Source organism: Semicossyphus pulcher, unplaced genomic scaffold, assembly GCF_022749685.1.
Source record: "Semicossyphus pulcher isolate SPU_LCO1_2020_fin unplaced genomic scaffold, fSemPul1.0.p SCAF_18, whole genome shotgun sequence".
NCBI lineage: Eukaryota > Metazoa > Chordata > Actinopteri > Labriformes > Labridae > Semicossyphus > Semicossyphus pulcher.
In genome coordinates, this window is record NW_027211691.1 from 6923884 (window position 1) to 6948592 (window position 24709).

Sequence of the window (24709 nt, forward strand, 5' to 3'; positions counted from 1 at the left end):
GTCACCTGTGTAGTAATATCTATTTACAGATTCTACATAGAAACATAGAACCTAGGCAGGGGCGTGGATTTCTGGGACAAATTTAAATTTGTAGTAGGCTTGTAGTCCAAGTAATATTGACCAATCACGTATCAGCAGGCCGCGGTGTATGCAGGAAAAACAGTCCGTGTGGAGAGCAAAAGCGCAATCCACTGTAATGACATCCCAGCTCCCATCAGCGGCTATCTGACGATGATTTTGCTTCTTATTAATCTTTATAAACAGACATCTGCATGCTCACAGTTAACAATCCGTTCCAGATCTAAAATACGACTTGAGATAAATTCCCTAATGCTGTGTCACGTAAGCCATTCAGCGTTCAGATTTCCCAACTTCCTCGAATGCATCAGATTGATCCGACCTTCATTCAACAAACGAGCATTTTAAAAGTTGTTTTCTTCTCCTCTTGAGGACAGACCTGACAAAGCATCATTTTGACTTTTTACAAATCTGCATCATGATGTTTAAATTTCGACAGAGGTAAGACCCGTTAATTAAAGTAAATCACGAGAACAACAGTTTTTTTTTCTGTAAACAATGCAGCACGTGGAAAAGGAAGTAGTTTATCGCTAACCGTCGGCTACACGCCCTGGCATTTCGTCGTCAGACTATAGCCGATGGTATCCGAGATTGCCTGTGTAGTAAGTATGATTTTTTAACATATGGTGGTATCTGAGATATTTGGTGCTTTTATACACAACTCCAAAGACTACAGTGAATTCAAATGTATAGAAAATTAGATGATGGATTATACTTACATTAAAGTAATTTATGCTTTGTTGCATTAAGGGAATGCATGCACCCTAATAATCATGACAGAGGGGAAAAGAAAAAAAGAATGATCATAAATGGTATATAAATATATAATCATACATTTTTAGGATTGGTGTATGATATTTGTACATACAAGTTGTGCTTTTACATTTTTTAAAACGTATATGCATTATTTATCAACACTATTTAGAATGAGCAACACTAACAATAAAAGAATTCAAATGAAGTTGAAACAGTGAAGTGAGACGTTGAGGGAGACAGATGCGTCCTCCCCCTCAGTTTACCACTGTAATCACTGTAGGCATGAATATTTATGTCCAGAAGGAGGGAGCTGGGTAATTAGCAGAGCTAAACACGGCTGTGTCTGGGAGCTGCTCGCGCCTGTGTGTTTATTTGTGTGTGCATGTGTCAAAAAAAAAGGGAAGATAAAAGAGCTCCTGTTGTAAGACAGACACTGTGCAAAAACTAACTTCTTTGATTATAAATGAATAATATTTATGGTAATGACGTGTATAGCAGATCTCACAGAGTAGCTTGCAGAAAGATTTAAGAGCCAGGGGATCTCCATACATACTCCTAAATTTTTTGTAAATAGAATGGAGGTGACAATTGGAGTCTATCATAGCTGGTAACATCATCTTGTCTTATGCAATCAGTTATGAACACATGTGTGATACTAGTCCAAAATAGTCTTCAGGGCTCCTTAAAACGTTTTTACTGGGAAAATATACTGTATACTCATGTGCACATCAATCTTGGATCCCATCAGCTTTAGTCTGACCAGGATATAGCTTCAGGGGACACCTGTGAACATGCTTGTAGCCAGCGGTTAGCGATAAAAAACGTCTTTTTCTGCGTGTGGCATGGTTTACAGAAAAATAACCTGTTTTTCTTGTGTTTGGCTTTAATTAACGGGTCTTAAGTTTGCCGAAATTTCATCGTAATTATGCAGATTTGTAAAAAGTAAAAATAACTCTTTGTCAGGTCTGTCCTCAAGAGGAGAAGAAAACTACTTTTAAAATGCTTGTTTGTTGAACGGAGGTCGGATGGAGGAAGTTGGGAAATCTGAACACTGAAAGGCTTTCATGACACCACATCAGGGAATCCATATCAAGTTGAATTTAAGATCTAGAACGATTGTTAGCGGTAAGCATGCAGATGCCTACAGATTCTACATTTATATGTAGAATCTGTTAATAGAGATCATGTGCACATTAATCCTAAAGTTAAAGCCAAAGTCACAATAGAATGCAGACCAATCTAAAGATTTTGTGACATCATGTAAAGGGTTTGGATTTGACTGCATTTAGTTGATTAAAGAAAAGTTTTGAAGATGTAAAACCTTTTTTTTTAAACCTAAAGAATATAAACTTTCAAAAGGCTCTATAGTTTTCAACAGCAGTGGTGTGCATTTGTATGTATGCACACACCTGGAAAATAACAACACCTACATCAGATGTTGTTGTTGATTCCAGCTCAGCATTCAACACAATCTCCCCCAAAAAGCTAATCAAATTTATCACTGTGGGCTTCAGTTTCTTACTCTGCAATTGGATATTTGAATTCCTCACAAACCGAGAACAGACCGTTTGGATTACCGGATCCGTCTCCTCAAGTCTAGTGCTCCACACAGGAGCCCCCATAAGCTGTGTGCTGTTTGTTAGTCTCTTTACAGCAGGATTACTAAAACTACAGGCACCATTTTCATAGAACTTGGTGGACGGGTGTAGCAAGAGCTAAGGAAGAATTGAATCAGTTTTGGAACAGATTCATATGCAACTCATGAAAGCAATAATACTGCATTAGACTCATAAACAAGTAAAAATACTCGATCCAACTTATGAAAAAGTCAACACAGATGTTCTTAATGAACTGCCATGTTCATGATTTTATTTTAGTTTGACCATGTGATATTTGAAGATATGTACATGATCATTAAGTGTTTTCTGGTTTCCACAGATGGGTAAAATATTTCTAATTCGGAAAAACTAGTAAATAAACAGCTTAGATGAGGACTATTGGGCTAATAACAACCTGATGATGACATACTTTTCAGGGCTCGACATAAGCACTGGCCCAGTGGCCCCACGGTATGTCCGTAACCCCCGGGCCAGTAGATTTTACATTTAACTGGCCCGGTGTGCCAGTAGGATCCACAAGCAGAGTATATGTAACACAGTAATCTCCATCCGATGTCAGCATCTATGCAGGCACTTTGACTACCGCTGTCAACAACACATTACAGCTAGTTGCTGCACTTGCGACAGAGCAATTGTCATTCTAGAATGCACAAAGTGATGTTAGCAATCTATCGCTGACTAGTAAAATGTTTTAAAAACCCTATACTCCTGGTCAAATGCCAGGAAAAAGGGCAACATTTGGAAAAAAAAGCAGAGTGCACTGGACTATGAAAAAAAGAGGTTTCAATACCGCCACCGGTGTCACGTTCTGCCCCGACATGGATTTTGCTATACCGGAATAAACAGACAAGTTTTCTTTTTTTTTTCTTTTTTCCAACACTTATGACCCATGTATCACCCATAGCACTGTTTCCTACAAATAGAAAAACAGGAAAAGTCCATCTGATATCACATAAGTGCAGCTTTTTATGACAGCACAGAGCTGACTGCTGAACTGACCGCTGTGCATGCAGAGTCTGTATGTCACCTGCCTAAACTGTAAACATGCGCCCGCAGCTGCTGCCACCACAGATGTACCTGTGGGATGATCTAGGCAGACATGCAATTACGTGAGGTGGCTGTAAGTGTGTGTATTCACGTTAACAGCAGTACCTCGTCCTGCTGCAAGTTAACGCTGTTGCTACACAAACGGACCGTTCACGGAGCGGATGTGCTGTGGACTGTTTACTTCTAATGGCAATACCTGCAGCACACACGCACAGCGTGAGGTTAAGATAATCCTTTATTTGTCCCACAATGGGGAAATTTACAGGTTGTGTGTGCTGACAGAAAGTAGGAGACAGTAAGCTTTCATTTAAAAAATTAGTTATTGATGAGCCTCTTTAGCCTATGATTATTTTGGTCCATTTTTAGGGGTTTATTATAGTTACACAATTTTGCACATATTCAGTAAGAAGAACCCTTACATAAGGAGAAACAAAATGTTAAAATAACTGAAATATCAATAATAGCAAATTATTTCAGGGCCAGTAGTTGTAATGGCAGTGAATATGGAAAGTTACTGGCCCAGTGGAAAATTATGCTCATTGTCAACCCCTGCTTTTGTATTATAAAATCAATCCACATATAAAGTGGTTGAACTTGCACGTTTTATGAAAGAAGACTGGACAGTTGACCCTGGTGGAAATCTGTGCTGTGATTGTGCTTCTAGTTTATATACTGTGCGTTTCATTTGAGGGCTACAACTTGGCCTTTGATTCTATAATGCAACCCTGTGTTGTAAAATGATAAATAAACAAGCCTCGAGATTACATAATGCATATTTGGTGCTCTGGTGAGTACCTGGGACAGCAGGAAGTGTAGTTTCAGACAAAATAAACTTCTCTTTAACACACAGGGATGAAATTTGCCTTTACACGATTTTAGTCAACAGGAAACGTACTTAGTATTGCCAGCCTCATGATTTACTGTCCTACAGAGACGACGCAGGTGGACTCGGTTATTTATTTTATCACATATATGACTTACACCAATATAAAGGCACAAACTTCAACTTATTTTTATTAAAAGATGCTACTAAAAACAATTAGCTGGTCTTAGTCTATTATAATATAGTTAATGTGACATTCTGACCAAATACACAACATTGATAATTAATTTAGTCGAGTGACATTTTGCTCAACCGTCCGTTTTTTTGAAACTAATAATTTTTTGTCAAGGTAACTTCAAATAGAACGTCGCCTATTCGCAGTTATTAGTCCCTACTAAATAAATGACCATGAAGGCAAGTATTTTTTACACACACTCATCTTGGTTATAGAAGTGTTAACACACTGCAGTGAAAAAATGATAAAAGCAGACATGACCACGCAAAGTAACAGCTAAATTTATTGTAATGTTGTGTGTGTGTGTGTAAATGTTGTGTGTGTGTTACCTGCAGTGGTGTTGGCTGCTGGTCCACCGGAGCGATGAGGACTACTAGCTCATGGTCGATGCTCAGGTATCCAAAGACGTCACACTGCGGCACTGAGACATGAAGCCGCAGGCTCTGCAGCACGTCATGGACCGTCACTGGCTTGTTCTTATTCAGCTGCGCACAGGGGTTAAAGGTCAAACACAGGGAGGGATCAGACAATATTTCCAAACATTGCTTTCAAATTCTCAAAAAATACAAAAACTTCAAGTTTTCAGCAAATAAATATTTTATGTGAGTTGCCTTTCAATGAGTTATGAAACAAAAAAAGAAATCCTGAATGTAGAGCCGTGCTTCAGAACACACTTCCACCAGGAAACAACCTTTAAAGGCTTCATTTATTATAGTTTTGAAATGTCAACAACTTTTTGGACAAAATTATTTTAATTACAGCCACATAATCGACACAACAACAACAGAAACATTTTTGAAAGAAATTTAAAAAAATAAATAAATCAACATTTAAGAAAAGAAAACTCCACCAGTGCTCCTCTAAAAATGTCAGCATGTTTGGTAATTGAACAACAGAATAAAAGAACATGAGAGACTGTCCGTCTTTATTGACACATTTTTCTTCCTTGTAACAACAACGTACCTACGTTACCCACAGTGCAACCCAAACTGTAAGTTCAGTCAGAGATTTTGATGAATTTTGATGAGTTATGCCTCTTTCTAGCAGGTGTTATTTTGTCTGCCAATTGAGTACCGTCTAATCCTGCTGTACTGTGATGTGATTGGCTGGCACAACTGTGATTTAATTGGCCTGCACTCATTGCCTTTTAAGGTTTTAACCTTTGAGGCTTGCTATCAGTTTAGCTTCTTCTCCCAGGAATCGTGAGATTCCTGGGAGAATGGGTACCAAAACTTCTTAGTTAGGTGTCGGAAATAACCTTGGTTGATGTAAAATATTAAGTCAATGTTGAAGGTTGGGACAGGAAAGTTCTGTGTTTTTGACCTATTGGCTTTCCGAGCAAATCACAGCACAGTGGTACAAGCCAATCACAGCACACAGGGTGGGAATAGGCAGAACTCTACGACACAAAAAAACACATCTTGCAGCAGAGATGAACAGCGACCTATCTAGGTCTGGTGGACAGACTTCTTTCTAACCCCCTACTCATATTGTTTCCAAGTACCAAACTTATGGTCTTCAGTCTCAACCACCTGACTCAAGTGAGTAACTTAAGGCTTTCTACAAGTATCTCACGAATACTGTCATAACTCCCACCTTGGAACCTCCCCTTGACGTGTGAGCTCCAATTCAAACAGCTGAATCATAAAGCTATAATTTGTGACTATATCAATGAATGAATAAAAGACAAATGAATAAGCTGGTGTTATAAAAACACCCTGTTGCAGCATGGACAGGGCAGTGGGCCTCTCACCGGGCCCGAGCTGAAGCTTAAGTGGAGTTAAACTCATACTCTCATGTATCTTAGCAGCTGCAGATCAAATCAGCTCTGCTTGTGTTTGGTATTAACAGGCTTAATGCTGAGTCTTACTATGATGTGCCTGTGCGGAGGATTATAGCCAACTTGACTAACAGCCAAGGGGGCTTTGTTGTTGTATGATTAAGCTGATCAGAATGAGATGCCGAAGGGACTTATTAGCTGCTAACATGTCAGCGTTTAGGCATCAGCGGGCTTCAGGCTTTCCTGCTGTTCAACAGGCTGGGCACACATCCAGTGAGGCTCAGGGGAGGCATGTGAGAGGGAAAATGCAGCCAAAGGTGGAAGGAAGTTAAGACCTGTGTTTATTGTCTAATGAATGTTGAGTCAAACCTTTTTCTTGGGTTATACCTATGGAACTGCAGTACACTGACCTGTAGTCGAAAGTATGCCAGCATACATGCTTTGCAGAGTAAACGCACTTGAATGTTCTCTGCAGCATTCTACTAGTGTTTTTTTCTGCAGAGTAAAAGCATCTTAGCTTGATTTAGGGTAAACTTTACATGTGTAATGCATTCATTCTTCTTTAAACTAATGATGCAGTGATGTAGAGATGAAGTGGAGTAGAAGTACAAAGTATCAGAAAAAAGAAATACTTGAGTAACTCGCATTAAAACTGTACATAAAGACAGTGTTCATGTAATGGTAAATGGACTTAATAGTCTTTGCGACCACTCAGGGCTGCTTTTACACTATGTGTCATATTCACCCATTCACACACACATTCATACACTGATGCTATTTAAAGTGCCTAACTGTCAATCACTTATCACATCCATACCAATTGGCTATGCCACCAGGAGCAATTTGGGGTTTAGTGTCTTGCCCAAGGACACTTCGACACGTAGCCTGGGGGAGCTGGGGATCGAGCGTCCAACCTTCCGATTGAAAGACGACCGACTCTACCACTGAGACACAGCCGCCCTATGTAATGACTCTTGAGTCACTTTACACCATTGCATTCAATTAAAAGAAAAACAACTTGTATAACATTGTAAATGGTCTGCACTAATATAGCACCTTTCTGGTTTTCCAACCGTTTAAAGCACTTTACATTTTACATTCCATGCACCCCACTGACACTCACATTCATACATTTATTCACACACACTTCAACATGGATGGATGACCTGCCCTACATCCTGAGCCACAGCCAACCACTCACTTTCAAACTCTCATTCTTTTGATAGAGTGGGACACCTTGTGATAAAATCTAAATAGAAAAAAGCCTTCATTTAAAGTGTGACCTCCTTTTGATTGTAGACTTAGCATTATGGCAACTCTGTGTGACACTGAACGCTATTAATGTCCAGCCCTTGGCTCAAGGTATTTGTTTGCTTTCATTTTCGACATAGTGTGTGGGATACTTCCAAACTATACACAGCCTACAGTTTAGGTCACGGTAGAAATAAACTGTTTTGCAACCGCATCAACTCCTCTACAGTAGACTGAACAAAAACTTAAGTAACTGCACTATGGCTATACAGAAGTTCACTGTGTGCTTTGGAGTAGATCAGCATGTTGCTGCAGTAGGGGACTGTTTGGATTTATAGCTCTCCCAAGTGGCCAACACCTGTAATTACATCGCATACAGCTGCAGCGTCCAGATGGAGAACACCAATAATCACCATTTAACCAAAATCTGCTTTAATGTTACTGCAGTTAACTATTATTCTGGTACTGAAACTGTAAATAGTGAATGGACTGTACTTATATAGTGCTTTTCTAGTCTTCCGACCACTCAAAGCTGCTTAAACAGTACATGTCACATTCACCCATTCACACACTGATGGCAATGACCTAAGTGCCACTCTCCAATCAGATCTATGCCAATTTATACCGATGGCTGTGCCACCGGGAGTTATTTGGGGTTCAGTGTCTTGCCTAAGGACACTTCGACAACCAACCAACTCTACCACTAAGCCACAGCCACCTCTGCCACTGTACCTGTATACAATTTAAACAATAAAATAATGGAAGACCCCAGTATCTTAGGTGATTTCTTAAATTAACACATTCATCAATACCATGGACAGTGATTAAGGGGCATCTTTGACACATAAGTACCACTACAGCCATACCTTAGAGAAAGTGTTCATCTGCTCTTTGTTCCAGAGGATCTGCAGCATGCTGGCACATATTGGACAACAGGCTCCTGTGAAGAGGTCAGAGGATTATTTCAATTCAACGTTCAGAAATCAACGCAGTTTACACGTGAACACCCAAGTGAGGTGAACATTGCTGTTCTCTGCCAAAATACTCATCCATGACTATCAAGTCTTGAAAAGGTGCTTTTGTCTGTCAGCAGTACACTCACCAGGTGGGGTGACAGGCTGGCAGCCAGGAGCGGACAGAGGTGGGCAGGGAATCCCGCTGCATGCAGAGTCAGAGGCCATGTCCAACACGGCCCCCACAGCGTGGCAGGGGCCCTCGTAATCCAGAGCAACGCGGTCAGAGAAGGCGTCACACACTGTGTTGTAGGTCTCACCATTGTGGCCACAGACTTGTTGAGGCTTCCTACAGGCATCCTGAGAACAGTACACACAAACAATGAATAACCTGCACACATATTTAGCATATTTACGCGATGCATGTTTCTGACAATGTCCTTTCCAATGTTCCTCTTGTGCCTGGAATCTCAAACCTAAGAGGTCCTCGACATTTTTGACCCATCACTTTACAGCCCATTGAGAGTTGAAAAACCTGAGTCTGAAAAACCTTTCAGGCTTCTCAGTAGATTGATGAGCTAAATTTCTCATGTACTGTGGAGGAACTGTCTTCTTTTAATGTTCAATTTTCCAGCATAAGAGTCTAGATCCCTGTTGACTTCATGACACAGTGCATATATCCCAGTCAGATTTACTAAGAATGCATAGTGGCATGGAATTGCTGAAAACGATATGCAGCTGTGGCTCAGAGCGGGCCTTCTCTTAATTGGAATATTAATGGTTAGATTCCAAGTGTCCTTGAAAAAGACACTGCCTTGCTCCAGAAAGCATAGCCATTAGTGTGTGAATGTATTTGAATGTGATTACTTAGGCAGATTGGCACTTTGCATAGCAGCCTCTGCCATCAGTGTTTGAATGTGTGCGTGAAAGGGTGAATATGACATGTAGTGTAAATGTGTGGTCAGAAGAGTAGGAATGCGCTCAATAAGTGCAGTCCATTAACCATTTAAAATGTATCATAGCATTGATTGATCCAGTAGAGAACTGGGTAGGCACGACAGTGACTTATTAAGACTAGTTTGACGTCTTACCTTTGTTAACAGAACCTTCTTTTTATAATTAGGAATGTCTTCTGTAGCTATGCGAACATCACTAATATCAACGTTCCTTTTGCATCTATTCTTTTATTCTACACTAAAAACAGGATTTAACCTACAGTTTCAATTTGCAACCCTTTCTTCTTGTGAAATGAAGTCATTACTTTTGCTATCTGTCACTTCTCTTTTGTCTATCTCACACTGAATTGACTCTGAAGGTAACAGCTAACTGAGGGGATTATCAATCAGTGATGAAGGACTGCGCTCTGTTGAGTGCTTCTGAGATTTAACAACACTGAAGGCAGCAAAGAATGATACAGCAACAGCTACAAGATGAAGACATCAGTCCCTGACCCTCGCTGCCGCCTGCTCCCCTGTGTAACCTACCTGGCAGTGGCCCATGTAGGCCAGGGTTTTCCCGGCTTGCTGCAGCTGGCACAGATTGGCGTGGACCATGCCGTCTGTATCACAGGCCGGATCCACACTGTTCTTATCACAGGATCCTGGCCTGCCAACACACTCGTACTGCGGGCAGTCTGATGAGTCACTCAGACACACACGGTACTTCGGAATGCACCTGAAACACAAACAATATGGTTTTATATATCCCCTCAATACTACTCTCCCTACTTACTTAAAGAGCCAAGTATGAAGTACATACATTCAATAAATAGCATGCATGTTTCCTATGTGCATGACATACACAGCACCTACTATTCACACCCTGAAAATCATCTTTCGGTAAAAATTCTCCAATAAAAGAGCAAAGCAATTAGAGCAAACTCTTTTCATCAAACAAAGAAAGCCTGCCCTATCACCATAGCAACCACCAAGGCTCCACACATACCTCTACTCATTATTGTGTTTGGTCTTTGAACAGAGAGCCAGGAAAAGAGTTTATGAAAGTTTATGCTGTAGGATAACAGACGTCATCATGAGGTGCGAGTGCAGGTGGTAAATCTGCCTGTGTGTGTTTATGTGTGGGAGACAAATGTCTTCCAGATCACATCACCTAGTGGAAAAATAAATTAAACTCTTACTGGAACATTTAAAAAAGGAGGATAAAAGATCATTGTAGTTTAAACATCTAGCTGTATCCAATGCAACCTCTAGTGCAACAGCATGAAAACATAAACATTTACTAATAAATGCCTGCAAGCTAGGAAGCATGGATGTAAACAACGAAGGAATTAAAAATTGTAAATGAGCCGAGGAATCTAACGCATGAAACGTGTTTGTAGGTGATACACACAATATGTCTTCATGACAAACAGTGAATGTAAACATGACTGTATTTGCTAATAAGGAAACTGAGGGTACAAAGCGTACTCTTAATAGACAACCATAAGTGGCTGTCTGGAATTAGTCACTGATTAATGTTTCTATTAAGGTAAGTCTGAGATTTCGTAGTTATTCTAATGATGGTATTAGTGCTGTGGAAATATACATTTTACCATATTTGAGTAAATATGGAGGAAGTGAGTTTGCATTAATAACACAATCAAACAGTAGCATATGATTTTGCAGGAGGTATCTTAGTTATTATGTCTTTAAAAAAAACTCCAGTGAAAATGAAGTGTTTAACCTTGTAAACATTCCATGTGGTGTTTGTCAGGTGCTACAAGACCAAGGACAGGCTGAACAACACGTTTTCAGATTGGCAGGTTTGAGACGTCACAAACCTAAGGAGCCAATCCCGTTAATGGACGGGGTGACGCTATGTATATCATTATGTGCAACCTATGGCAACCACTTCGTTGATGCCCGAGCCCGCTGTAACCTCCGTCGTAATTTTTGCAAACTCACTACTGACTGCTAACGTTGACGTTACTACCACTAATTACTAAATTTCAAGCTAGCTTAGTGTCATCAAGTTGCCACCAAACAAAGGCAGGGACGTGTTTTGTTTTCGCGACGGAGGGGGTGGTTGGAAATGTGCATAGTGGGCGGAGACTATTTAGATTCAGAAATTTTACATGACTGCAGCTGGTCTTTAAATGATGATTTAAAAACGGTAAAAGCTATCAAATAGAGTAAAATGACACAATTACACTTAAGGAAACGTCAACTTAATATATTAAAATGTTTTCTTAGATTTATTTTCCTATCAGGGTGTAAAAGCCCCAGAAACAGCATTCAGACCATAGGTGAGGGGTTAAAAGCTTATGTGGATTGTGGGGGGTGATGATGAACTGTGAATGAAATGAGATAACAAACACATCAGTGATAACAGCTTTGTGGTCAGTCAACCCCCTCTTAGTACAACCCCAGCCACCTGAAACAAAAACCTGGCAGTCAGTCAGATAGAGGAAAAATGGGGCAAAGATGAAAGGGAGGAAATATGCCGTGATAAGTTTTTACACTGACTGTAAAGCTGAGCCTACCTCTGGTTTCTCTGACAGGGTTTGTTGGCACAGGGGTTACTGAGGCGGCACAAGCCAAAGACAAACTGATGGTCCTTGAATCCCATACAGCGAGCCACACAGGCACTGGGGTATGTCCGTCCGTTGGAGGCACACACTGGGACAAAACGGTCTGGACAGCTACAGGGAAGACCTGCAGGAGGATGAGCAAGAGAAAGTGTTCATGTTATCAAATGTGGTTGAATAAATACTCACAGGAGGACTGGGGTACAATGTGAGCTCTGACGTATGGTGTATCAGCCACTAGTAAAGCTACAATATACGCCCTTTAGCTTTATAGGACAATTACCGTTACAATCTGGGTTTTGTATTGTATGACTGTTTTCTGATCCTAGCAAATGCCAATACATCCTGAGTGACATTAATTTTATCAACAAAAACTATGACCAAATATTCGTTACTATATTCTTAAATCTAGCCGCTAAACATGTTGCACCAACGTTGATAAAAAGCACCTTTTATTGAGTAACCTTCTGTCTCTGTCGGTAATGTCATCTGACATATATCACACAATGAGAAATGGACTATATTCATCTATAACTAATTGGAAAAGACACAACAAAAAAAACAGCAACTAAATAACTTTAGCAACTGCTGTGGATGTAACGTTAATGTTGGATTAGTCTACCTTTCACAGGATAAATGTTGACAGTAAGACATCTTAATCTTACTCTACATTTTCAACAAATATCACTTTGTCTGACATTTTAGTTTCTATTCTGAAGATAAACACAGACAAAGAGCAGTATTTAAGTGAATCAGCCTCTGAATGAGTCGCTCCTCTAAAGTGGAGAGAACAGCTATCTGTGGTAATGCTAGGTGAGCAGGAACAAAGAGGTAGATAGAGCAGGTCTGTTCAAATAGACGGAGTTTATAATAATAAATGGATTTACTGTAGAGAGTCAGTCTGAACTCCAGGGCAGATTCAAATCGACACTGTTTCTGTGTGTACAAGTAAACACTGCCTTTTTGTCTAACCTTGAAATATACAAAAAGGGCAACTGTGATCATGGTATTTGTACACAACAAAGAAAGAAGTAATAATCTCGAAGATTTTAATTTAAATAAATGTCTGTTAAGTCACTATCTATCGCCGAATGAAGTAACACAATGGTGATTGAGCCTATGGCCCACTGATGAAAGCCTTTGCTTTTCCTGTATTATGGACTGGGTGTCTCTGGTGACTTTCATGGAAAAAATCACAAGCAGTGCCCAGTTAGTGACACGTTTTCCATCACCCAGCAGTGGTTGGCCTGCCAGAGAGGGTAGGCGGAGCTAATGCAATAAACACACTTCCGGCCTCTGCAAGTGTTGTGAGTAAACAGTAATCTACAATGGCTGAAGAAACAAATAAAAGATGAGACAACTTGGGAAAAAAAATGTGATTCGGTTGGTCCCAGGCTGACTGCCTTAAGTGATACATAATCTGTCCGAATTTCAGGCTAGTTTAAGCCATCAAGTTAACACCCCCATTTTAGCAATTTTCAAATCAGCTCTTACCGGTAAAGTGTCGGCGGTCATCTGAGCCGTCGTAGCTGAGACATTCTCTTGTGGAGCAGATGGTGTCACCAGCGAAGCAGGAGCAGGTGTGGCAGTCTATCATGAAAGACGTCCCGTGGCCTGGTGGAAACACACAACAGCACACATAAAACAACAGAAGAACACATGGACAATATGTTACTGTATGTTGATGATGCAGTGATTTACATCCCAAAATACAGCTTGAAACAAAAGCAGATTGAGAGACATTTGTGGGGATAAAATCAATATTGTTTGTTATCATGAAGGCTGATGAGAAATGGTAATATGGGAAAACATTGGACTTTTTATGAGAAAGCTTTATGGTACATTTTTATTTGCAATTTAATGATGAAGTTACCACACACTGCTACTAGAGAGGATTAATATAGTTCGATCGTTATAGTTTCTATCAGCCCTCTAAAGTGGAATGATTGGGACCATCAGTTGAGGAGACCCAGAGACTTTTACTTCAGCTGCGAGCAAAACAAGAAGTAACACCAAAGCAAGGTTGTAAACTTTAAAACAAAATCTAGTCTCAATGACCTCCACCACAGGATACCTGTGAAGAAAATAAAGAAGGGCAGTATGAGGCTGGACTGCACAAGGCAGGGCAGCTCCCGTGCTGACTGCCAATGAAGTCAGCTTAGCTGCTTTTGAACCCGATGCTGCTACAACTCTGTTTCAGTGTTACTGAGCTTTGTCTAACATCACTGTCAGCAGCCAGGCAGCAGAGATGCAACGATTTTTTATCTGCACCACTATGACCTAGTTTTAATCTGATTGTGCGTAGATATGATAAATAGATAAATATGGGTCCTACAGGTATGATATCATCAAAAGTGAAGTAAAAAAAAAATGCTATGTGGAATGACACCCGTCCACACACCTCGTGTATTGCACATTTAGTGAACCACTATTACATGACTTATTACTAGTTATTGGTGTTTGAGTGATTATTAATTCACTCGCTCCTACACGATAGCAGTGATTTATTACTACCATTAGTGCCCTGGAGGATGGATTTATTTTTTTCACATTAGAAATTCATTCATTTTAAATTCTCTTGGAGCTTTGGGAAAATCTGCTCTCGGAGGAGACAACCTTACTACTAATTCTCCTGTTTGATAAGACAAAGTTTTCTTCTTAAAAACTCCTACTTGTCCTTTGGATACCTTGTGTCTGAAACAAGACAATATGTGATAAAAAAAAAAGGTAGTATTTGTAAATTTTAAATGTACATTTACATTATATTTCTAAATGTAAATTACAAATGAATTTCCCTTTAGGGATCAATAAAGTTATTGTTATTGCTATTGTTATTTAAACAAGTACATTAGGTTAACCGTACAAAAATAAGAGCTCTGTTTGACATGCCCTCTGGTAGAATTACCATTTATTATTTGCATGGTCTAAAATAAGTGAAAACGTGCTTTTACATCTTTTTTATTTCTTATTTGTTGTTGCTAGAAAAAGCAGTCTTGTCAGCTTTTGATGCAAGTTGTTATGCTAACTTACATTATGTGCACTTAGACTTTATGCAATCAAAAGCCCCATTTGTACAGAGAAATAGAATAACACTCTTGATGCCATTTATAGACCACAGTTTTTGTTAATTCCCATCCAGCTATTTAAGCATTGCATTGTTATTGATCTTAATATACATATTGTATGGATGCAGGAAATCTCTGCCTCTTGGCATCATGAAAGACTTTGACATAGCATTTGTAAAGACACACACTAAAGAATTTCAGCCTGGAGGTGATAAGCTTAGAACACAGTAATTCTATAAATACTCATTCTCCTTGAACTTTACTACATTTAAAGTGTTTCAAACTCAAATTCAAATAGACATATTTTGGGCTCATTACAATTTGATTAACAAAAAAGAGCAGTCCAAAAACAGACATCTGTCGGATTAAATGTATTGCACCTGATTTCAGTCAGGGCTTTCACAGCAAAGCACTCAAAGCTTTTCATGATTTTTTTTTCAATACCATGTAACAATTTCTAAACTATTTTTTTTAGTGGATTTTATACAACCCCAATAAAATCCATTTTAGTTTGCAGTTGTTACAAGACAATCTATGGAAAAAATCAAGGTAGGTGATTTCTTATGCAAGGCAATGTAAATATTGAGAGCAGGTGGAAAGTGGAAGCCTGGGTCAGGTGAGCCACAGCTGCGTGCTGTGACTTCACAAAATCTTATCAATGTGAGGTACCCAGGCCACAGGCGGAGACTCTGCCCACAAGTTTCGGGCAGATGGTTTAACAGATGTTCGGCAAGGATTAGTTCCAGTACAGAACTCCCACTAAAACCACAGATTCTGTTTGTGTACTTATTGAACAAATAGATACAAAGTGTGAGCTGGTGAGCTTAAGAGGCGTTTGTGGGTCTATTTTTTTTATTTCAGACTGAGCCAGGCTAGTTGTTGCCCCCTTACAGTTTATGCTAAAGTAATCTACTATGTCCCGTATCCAACTCCATATTTAACACACAAAAACAGTTAACATCAATATAAAAACTCGCTCTTCGCAAAACGCATGTTTCCAAAAACTGCTGTTGTGAGGAGATGCTCCGTCTAAATGTAATAAGCATACATATCTGCAAAAAAAACAAAATCTTACCACACTTATCAGTCATAAATACTATCAGTGATCAGCACCCAACCAATCATTTTACTTCTATTCTAAAATCTTTGCACTATTATTTAACATAAACAAGATTTCTCGAGATCTCGTCAAAAACAAAGCTGGTTTTCCTATTATAACGGATTAATTTGTCCCACTATCTCGAGATAACTAAGCTTGTTTTCTTGTGATAACAGGATAGAAAACAAAACAACAGGCTGGTCACTGTGATATTACAGACCAGGACATGCTATGCTGCCATTGCCCACACTAATGAGGTAAGTTAAGCCTGTTTTTTATGTTCCTTTTGTGCTTTTACAACTCTGGGGTTACGAGTTATGACCATCTGACATTACAGTGGTGCAGCGTTGTAATCTCGAGATAACGTGATTAATGAGTGGAGATCTCAAGAAAACGACCAGAAGTAACTCGCTATCACAGAATAAATGCAGTAAGTAATAAGTATGGATGCATGTCCGCTTCCGTCGGGCTTCCTTAGCTGAGAATGTTTAGAATAATTTAAAATGTTCTTGTTTGGTTAGCCTTGATTTGTGAAGCCTGGTCTTTCAGCAATGTGATACCAGGTACTGCGACAAAATAAGTTTGACTAAAAAATGTCTTACTAAGCCTTTTGACTTCTTACAACATAATTTAAATACTTTAATTAGTTAAAGGGTAATGCTCAGTTGTCATGGAGTAGGTTCATTTGTTATATTAAGCTATTTCTTGCCTTTAAATGGTAGCTAACAGCAGAGCTGTGAGGTATTCATTTGCAAGAAAAAGATTCCAAGATGCAACAAACCAAGAGGCAGAACGTGTCCAGGGATTTATGCTTTATAGGACTTAACCAACAGACCACATTGATTCCACAAGAATAAACGTTTTACTAAATATTCACAGTTATTAAAATTTGCACTTCAGTTCAGCTCACGCCTCCTCCACCAGGCTGCAGTTTAATGAACAAGAATTGTTTCTAACCTTCTGCTACCACATACCATGATGTTTCTTGTTGAAAAAAGTGATGTGGTAATAAAAGCTACAAATCCCTCAAAAACAAATATGTGCTCCTCACAACATGTGTTTTTAGCCCTAAAAGATCAACAACATGTCTGCAAAGCAATATGAATCACATGAACTAGACAGAGGCTTTTATGGATTCTGAAAAGGTAAGTTATATTCTGTGATGTGTCTCTCCCTGCTGTTAGACAACAGGACATTACATTGCCAGACTTTTCAAATGAGTTTGGCTCTACAGAAAACAGAACAGCATGTGTCCAATCCAAACCAAACATCTGTCTTCATTCAGAGTGGAGAAGCTCACTCCTCCTTAGAAGTCCGGGTGAAAACAAACATAAAAGAACAAGGGTGGAAGAGCCATAAACTTGAGAGGGTGAGGGGATCGGGGAGGGGGTGACACACACAGTGAAAGTACAAAGAAGTGTATTCGTCTTTGTAAACAGAGAGAAATACAAATAATTAAATGGAAAATATATGTTAAAGCTATTTTGTTAAATTTTTTGAAGTTTTCACTGTGCTGTCCCTCACTAGCTGTATCAGAAAGAACACTGCATTGACTGACTGCAATGCAGGATGACATCCCAGTCCATATTAACCAGGATTACCGCATTTTTCTGCTGACAAAAACTTTCCCTCTTATAATTATTAAAATTATTACCATGCTAATATATTGCACATGATGGCTTTAATGTTAATTCCAACATTACTTAAAGGTAATAAATCTGAATGAGGTAACACAATGGTGACTGAGCCTATGGCCCATTGATGAAGCCTTTGCATTTGCAGAATTATGGACAGGGTTTCTGGTGTGACTTTGGCGGAAAAAATCCCAAGCGGCGCCCAGTTAGTGACGCGTTTTCCATCAGCCAGCAGTGGTTGGTCTGCCAGAGAGGGTAGGCGGAGCAAAGCGGCTGCTTTTCCGGTCTTTGCAAGTGTTGCGAGTAAACAGTAATCTACTATGGCTGAACAAACAAAGAAAGATCGATGACTACAGATACAACTTCAAAAATAACTGAAAATCCAAAGAAAAAGAAACAAATTGGATGCTCAGAAGAAGGCAAACAGTCTAAAATGGAAGCGAGGAAAATCAAGGTTTACAGCCAACCATGGACATCACACATGCGACACTGTCTGGATATTTGGGAAGCGTGCTCCCGTAATTACCGTTTATCGCGATAGGTGCCGCCAAAGAGAACGAAACTCAGATCATTGAGATTACCACTTTATAGCTTCTGTGAGGAACTTTCGGTTTGTGACGATTTTGGCGCCCCCTGTGGAGAAAGCTGTACGACTTATCTCTTTGCTGATTTTGTCCTGTACATGCTTAAGTGGTGATTTTTAACAAAAAATCGTATCATGCTTTCTTTAACAGTCACTTTAAATTTTTGCTCTGGAAAATGTAAACAAAGGCAGCTACCCCCTGCCAGCGGTTTCAGGAATTCATAATTAATAATCAATGTTGACGCTGATGGTCTGGTTTGCTTTTGTATGCTATATCAAAGTCATCAGAATTAATTTCAGCCTGTTTCATAACTAGTGAAAAACTCCTCACAGGAGCTTTAGGTTGGTATGGAATACTTCTGCCGATTTACATATCTTCTTCAAAAGTAAAAAATCTAAAATTAGAAGTTATGCAGTGGTTTTATAAAATGCACTAAGGATGGTGAAGATAAGAGGATCCAGCAATAAGTGATGACAGCAATGATTCCCCTGTTTGAGGGTATAGGAAATTGGCTGGAGCCTCAGGGTTCTTTCTCAAAAATATTCTGCACACATTCCATATGTCTGCCATGCTACCATAAATCATTGTGCTGTAATGTAAAAAAGAAAACGTCTGATGGAAAAGACAGAAATAATCCAAAAGCTGATATGTGCAGAGCAGCAGGAAGTGTGTCCGACTCTTTATTCTATGACAGGTATTGTATTAAAAAAATGATCCTTTTGTCACACTTTCCGCAGAAGCATAAATGTGCCTGACCAAATATTATGAGATGTCACAAGGTGTCATGTCATTCTTTAACAGCATTTTACCCCAACCATCTGCTGTCTCCAAGTTACGCGGAGTACACAGGTAATACAAATTATTCTTGGGTTCAGGAACGAGGACTTAAGAGTGATGCTGCGTTCATGTCTAATCAAAATTATCTTTTTTTTTTTTGCTTTTATTTATAGGATAGCTGAAGAGAGACAGGAAATATGAGGAATAGAGAGTGGGGGATGACATGAACCAAATGAACAACAGACCGGGAGTCGAAGGACTGTAGCCTCCATACATGGGGCGCCTGCTGTACCAACTGAGCTAAACCAGCGCCCGATTCAAAATTATCTTTACCTCTAAATAGCTTCCTATCAACCTCCAAATCGATATTATGAGTGGTACATTGGACATATGATACCTCTGATAAATGTAATTAATTTAAAGGTATCCACAAAAAAAGAATAATGTAAATGTTCACAAGTCTCCTCTTTACCATCCCACATGACCTGCTCCAGATATTTTAGCCGTTTTCACATATGAACTCCAGGAGTTGAAATCTTATGTTTTGTACAACTAACGGTTCACCCAGACCTCTTAACTTATAATGAAACAACATTAAGAGAGCAGTAGGGGGCTGCTCAACTTGAAATGCATAATTTTTGTCCTAATTTAATTCTAATCTCTACACTAAGTAATGACTAACGACTTACTTACTGCAATGGGTGTCATCAAGGGACTTCATATTACCCGTGGTGGCAAATCCCTCTCATAATTTTTATTCTAGTCACACACTCATTCAATGAAAAATTGAAAAATCTTCTACCGCAGCATTTAAAGTAATAATCTCAAAGATTTTCCTTTTAAATAAATGTCTGTTAAGTCACTATCGCAGAATGAGGTAACACAATGGTGATTGAGCCTAAAAACTCGGCGCCCAGTTAGTTACATTACCGAGCAGTGGTTGGTCTGCCAGATAGGGTAGGTGGAGCTAACGCAACAAACACACTTGCGAGTAAACAAACAATGGCTGAACAAACAAAGAAAAGGTCGACCACTACAGATACAACTTCAAAAATAAGTGAAAATCCTTTGCTCAGATGAAGGCAAATAGTCTAAAAAGGAAAGCGAACGTCAGTGAGGAAAATACAAAAAACAGTTACAACTGGAGCCAACTGTCAAAGTTGGACACGAGCAACACTGTTTGGATATCTGGGAAGTGTGCTCCCACAATTACTGTTTATCGCCATGGGTGCCGCCAAAGAGAATGAAACTGAGATCTTCGAGATTATCACTTCAAGATTTTTTGTCTGCCTTAGAGCAACCTATGGAAAATTTTAACACAGACAGACATAAGGGGGGCCTTACTCTTCCTCTGTCCTCCTACGATGCAGGGCTTGTTGGTGTCCACACAGGGCATCTCCACGCAGTTCTCCAGACGCCCACTGGGACCACAGCTGCAGACCTCAAAGCACCCAGCAGGACCAGTTCGAGTCGGCACCTGGATTCGAGCATCCTGCTGTACCAGAAACTCTGAGGCCTCGCCCAGTTTACAGCCTGAAGACACACACACATGCACACAAACTCAGGATGATTGGCATGCTGCAGTTTTAAGACTCCACAGCAAACATGTACTGAAAAGTGTAGCAAGAGTTAGTCGTACCTGGCACACAGAGGTACGGCTGGCAGTTAAGCTCATCAAGGCACCCCTTCCTGTTGACCTGGCATAGGTGGTTGCTGGGGCAGGGGTTGGGGTTGCATGGATGGATGACCTCCTCGACGATGTTGTTGCCGAGGGAACTGGGGGCTGGAGGGATTGTGTGAAGAGAAAGAGATAGAGAAGATTTAAACCTAATCGTTGTCCTCAATGAAAAGCTGAGGGATGATCAAAATGATTACATCCTGAGCGGGGCGTGTACCAAATCTTTTCACCCTCGATCACAGTTGCTAAGATATATAGAAAAAAGACATATTTGCCTCATGGTGGCCATATGGGAAAAGTCGTCGAAGTCATTAAGGTTCATCCTCTGGTGAACACAAATTTCACATTCTGTCCATTCGACTGTTAAGATATTTACGTCCTGACCAAAGTGTTGGAGCTGTGCTGCTGTGTAACAAAAAATAATTTGATGCAAACATCACCATCATTGTCTGAGCAGAAGAGAGAGCAAATTGTCCCTCTTATCATCACATTCATTGGTAAACACTCTGCTGTAGTATGCAAATCAAAATACATTTAATATAGAAAACATAAAACATTTACCTCAATGATCTTAAATGGTTGTTACTGTCTCACGGTAATAAAGAAGCACCAACAATGCGTTTTGAGTTTCAGAAAAGTTTCTTTGAAAGTGATAAACACAAATAAAGAACTAATCATTTCTCTAAATGTTTTATGCTTTCTCATCTTGATGGCATTATATTTGTTGAAAGGCACATAATAACTTAAATCAGACTCTGCACTTACTTGTGAGTAGTGAAAATATCCTTATTCCACCTCTGCTTTTTGGCCTGTTTTAGCTCATTGTTTTGGTTTATAGGCATATAGGCACTCATGCCTCATGTTGAACTCAACGCATTTAACCGGACCCTCCCTACTCCCACTCTGTCGCGGAGTGAACTCTGTTTGACGTCACACTCAAAGCTGAATACAACGCCAAGCTTTCAGACAAACTCCTCTCACTTTGGCCAAGACAGGAAATGTGTGTAACCATTTACAATAATAATAATAAAAGCTATGTAAATACCAGCGAGGCAGCGTCATTAAACTCACTCCGCATCATGAGGAAAATACATTTCATCCCAAGCTTCCTTTGTGGCTTTTCTTATTTGTAAATATATTTTTCAAACTCAAGTTAATGACCTGATGAGTTTTTACAATGGTCCCTGTTAATATAAACACTTTAAACTTTTCACTTGTTTTTTTTTATAGACGAGAAAACACTTATTAAATCCTGAATGTAACGTTAATTGTAAGACACTGACGTCAGTTAATTATTCCAATGTATCTTAATTAAAGCAGTTCTCGTTTGTACGGGTGATAACACAGAACTTTCACAGCACTGCACCTGGTCAGTAAGTCAGCATCGGTGCAGGCTTGCGCACGAAGTGGAAGTGCGTATGGAGAGGGTGTAGGGAAAGGCCCCTCAAGTAGTAGTCATTGTACTCTTTCTACACCATTAACCAACACGTAGACATGGTTGGGTAAAAGATTTGTGACTGTTGGTCTTAAACTTGTACTAAAGTTTGAGACCAAGAAAAGATAGCAAGGAACTCTGATCGGATTCTTATCTTGCTCTGCGGCTACTAAATATACAAAGACCCAACTGTTAAATTGTCAGTCATAACAGCTTTATTGTCAGTGCTTTGTCTGTCAGCTTCTGAGTGTCTGTGTTCCTCTGCCCCCTGGTGGCCACGGGCGGATTCACCAGCAGATTTGGCTGCATGAACTGTTGAAGGACTGAAAGCAGTACGGATACAAAATTTTACATGGAAGCTGAGTTGTTGTTTTTTTTCACTGTAGCTTGTTGTTATTTCCATCTGAAATGGAGCATCTTTACATCTCACAACAGAAAAAAGCAAATGCTAACTAACAATAAACCTTCAAAGATACTGTAGTCTCTCTGAGGAATATGTACTGTTTGCTGTGACTCACTGAGGTATCTGTGGAGGGGGATGCAGCGTTCAGGGTCATCAATGGGCGACAGCAGCTCACAGATCCTCTCTGGAGTTTGTCCTTCATGGAAACGTTTCCTGTCCCCACACTGGGTCAGGATGTCCACACAATCTGACCTGAGGACAGATAAGAGATAACGGATTCTAAAACACTGCTTAAAACAAATCTTTAAGAATAAATGAACATAAAGCGGTCTTGTGTAACTTCTGTTCATGGCCAACTTCAAGGTGAAGTGGGTTGTTAGCCAGGCAGGGTGCAGAGTGAGAGGTTCTGCACACACACACAGAGCCTGAGGCTGGATGTGGACGACATGTCAGGGTGTAATGTCATCCAAGACAAGTGGGAGATTAAAACCTCAGAGGAAGGCTGTAGTTGACAAACTGCTGAACAAGATTTATAGCCCGGGGGGATGAAGTGCTCTTATGCACACATACACACACACACACACACACACACACACACACACACACACGCCGAACATGACACAGCAGATCCTGGGAGAAGGGCATGGCCTCCGCTTGTCCATCAAATCCCAGGCACATGAATTTATGTTCTCATTGCTCATCACTGACTGCTCAGTTTCATTCTGTGCAGCCGGAGAACAGAGAGGAGGAAAATAATGAGAAAACTATATAAATGAGACATGAACACATGCCAATACAAAATTGAGTCTCAAAAGTTATGCAGAAGATGAATATTTAAAAGTCTTTGCATTCATCCATAAAATGAGTCCCATAGGGGGTGTAGGAGCGCACAAGGTAAAGGCACTGCAATAAAGGCACTGCAATAAAAACACACAGACACAGAACACGTATTGATATCTCTCAGTGTGAATTCAGACCCAACAAGCCGACATGTTCGCGTTTGCATGTTTCCACTTCTTGGATTAACAGATATATTTTAGATTTACTCATTTATTTTCACATCAGAAGTCAAATTTCACATGCTGAGCTGATACCAAAAAAAAGAATACAAATGCAACAATGTCACTGCAGGTGCTATTTAAATTACAGGAGGAAAAATGAGGTCACAAATAAAACAGCAGGTAATTGCAGCTGTAATTATTACTGGTGTGGGAGTAAAAATTACCCACATACGCCCTCCAGTTGGCAATAACATTACTGACCAGTGCAGGTTATGTTAGAGAAATAAATCCAGCCTGCATGGGGCATCTTGTACAGTAAATCTTGTTAAGTGGAATCCTAATAACCATGTGAACCAGCGTGTTTGTCTCTTCCCCTAATCATTCCCTAATGAATTCCCTGACATTTTCACTGAAGCAAGAGACAAGGCGGAACTAAGAACATTAGTAAAGTCCTCATCCCAATAACTTCTTGAGTACAACAACAAATGAAGACATTAACCCCTGTAATGGATGAGTAAGAATGTGTGTTAAGAAAAAATTCAGTGTTGGTTTTAGGTCAACTTTCTTTCATTTCACATTTTATTCTGATTTTGTATTTCTAGTTGCTTAAAGTTCAGCTCCAGTCTAGTTTTAAGACATACAAAATGCTCTGCTTGAAATAATAAATTGTGTCTGATATGTTTTTTCTGCAAAATACATTTAATTAACTTGTAAAAATCGCCCGCCCCCTATGCAAATTTAAAACCAGCCCCTCCGTCGCGACAACAAAACACTCTCGCATACTCACACCATTGTTTAGTGGCCATTTGTTGAAACTTAGCTAGCTTGAAATTTAGTAATTAGTAGTATTAACGTTAACCTTAGTAGTCAGTCGTGAGCAAAAATTACGATTTCAGTTACAGCTGGCTCACGCATCGCCAAAGTGGTTGCCATAGGTTGCACCTAATGATATGCATAACGTCAAC

The 24709-nt window shown here is 39.7% G+C and overlaps 1 protein-coding gene across 1 annotated transcript in view; it reads right to left on the reverse strand.

Annotated features, from left to right (window-relative positions):
• reck (reversion-inducing-cysteine-rich protein with kazal motifs) overlaps nucleotides 1-24709 on the reverse strand; it is an 80987-nt gene that overhangs the window by 11726 nt on the left and 44552 nt on the right. The window contains exons 12-20 of the mRNA XM_069667713.1: nucleotides 22859-22995; nucleotides 20867-21010; nucleotides 20572-20760; nucleotides 13563-13682; nucleotides 12024-12195; nucleotides 10027-10216; nucleotides 8692-8902; nucleotides 8456-8529; nucleotides 4888-5043 (exon numbers count right to left, since the gene is read on the reverse strand). Coding sequence (XP_069523814.1) covers nucleotides 4888-5043; nucleotides 8456-8529; nucleotides 8692-8902; nucleotides 10027-10216; nucleotides 12024-12195; nucleotides 13563-13682; nucleotides 20572-20760; nucleotides 20867-21010; nucleotides 22859-22995 — 1393 coding nt within the window. The remainder of the gene's footprint in view (nucleotides 1-4887; nucleotides 5044-8455; nucleotides 8530-8691; nucleotides 8903-10026; nucleotides 10217-12023; nucleotides 12196-13562; nucleotides 13683-20571; nucleotides 20761-20866; nucleotides 21011-22858; nucleotides 22996-24709) is intronic.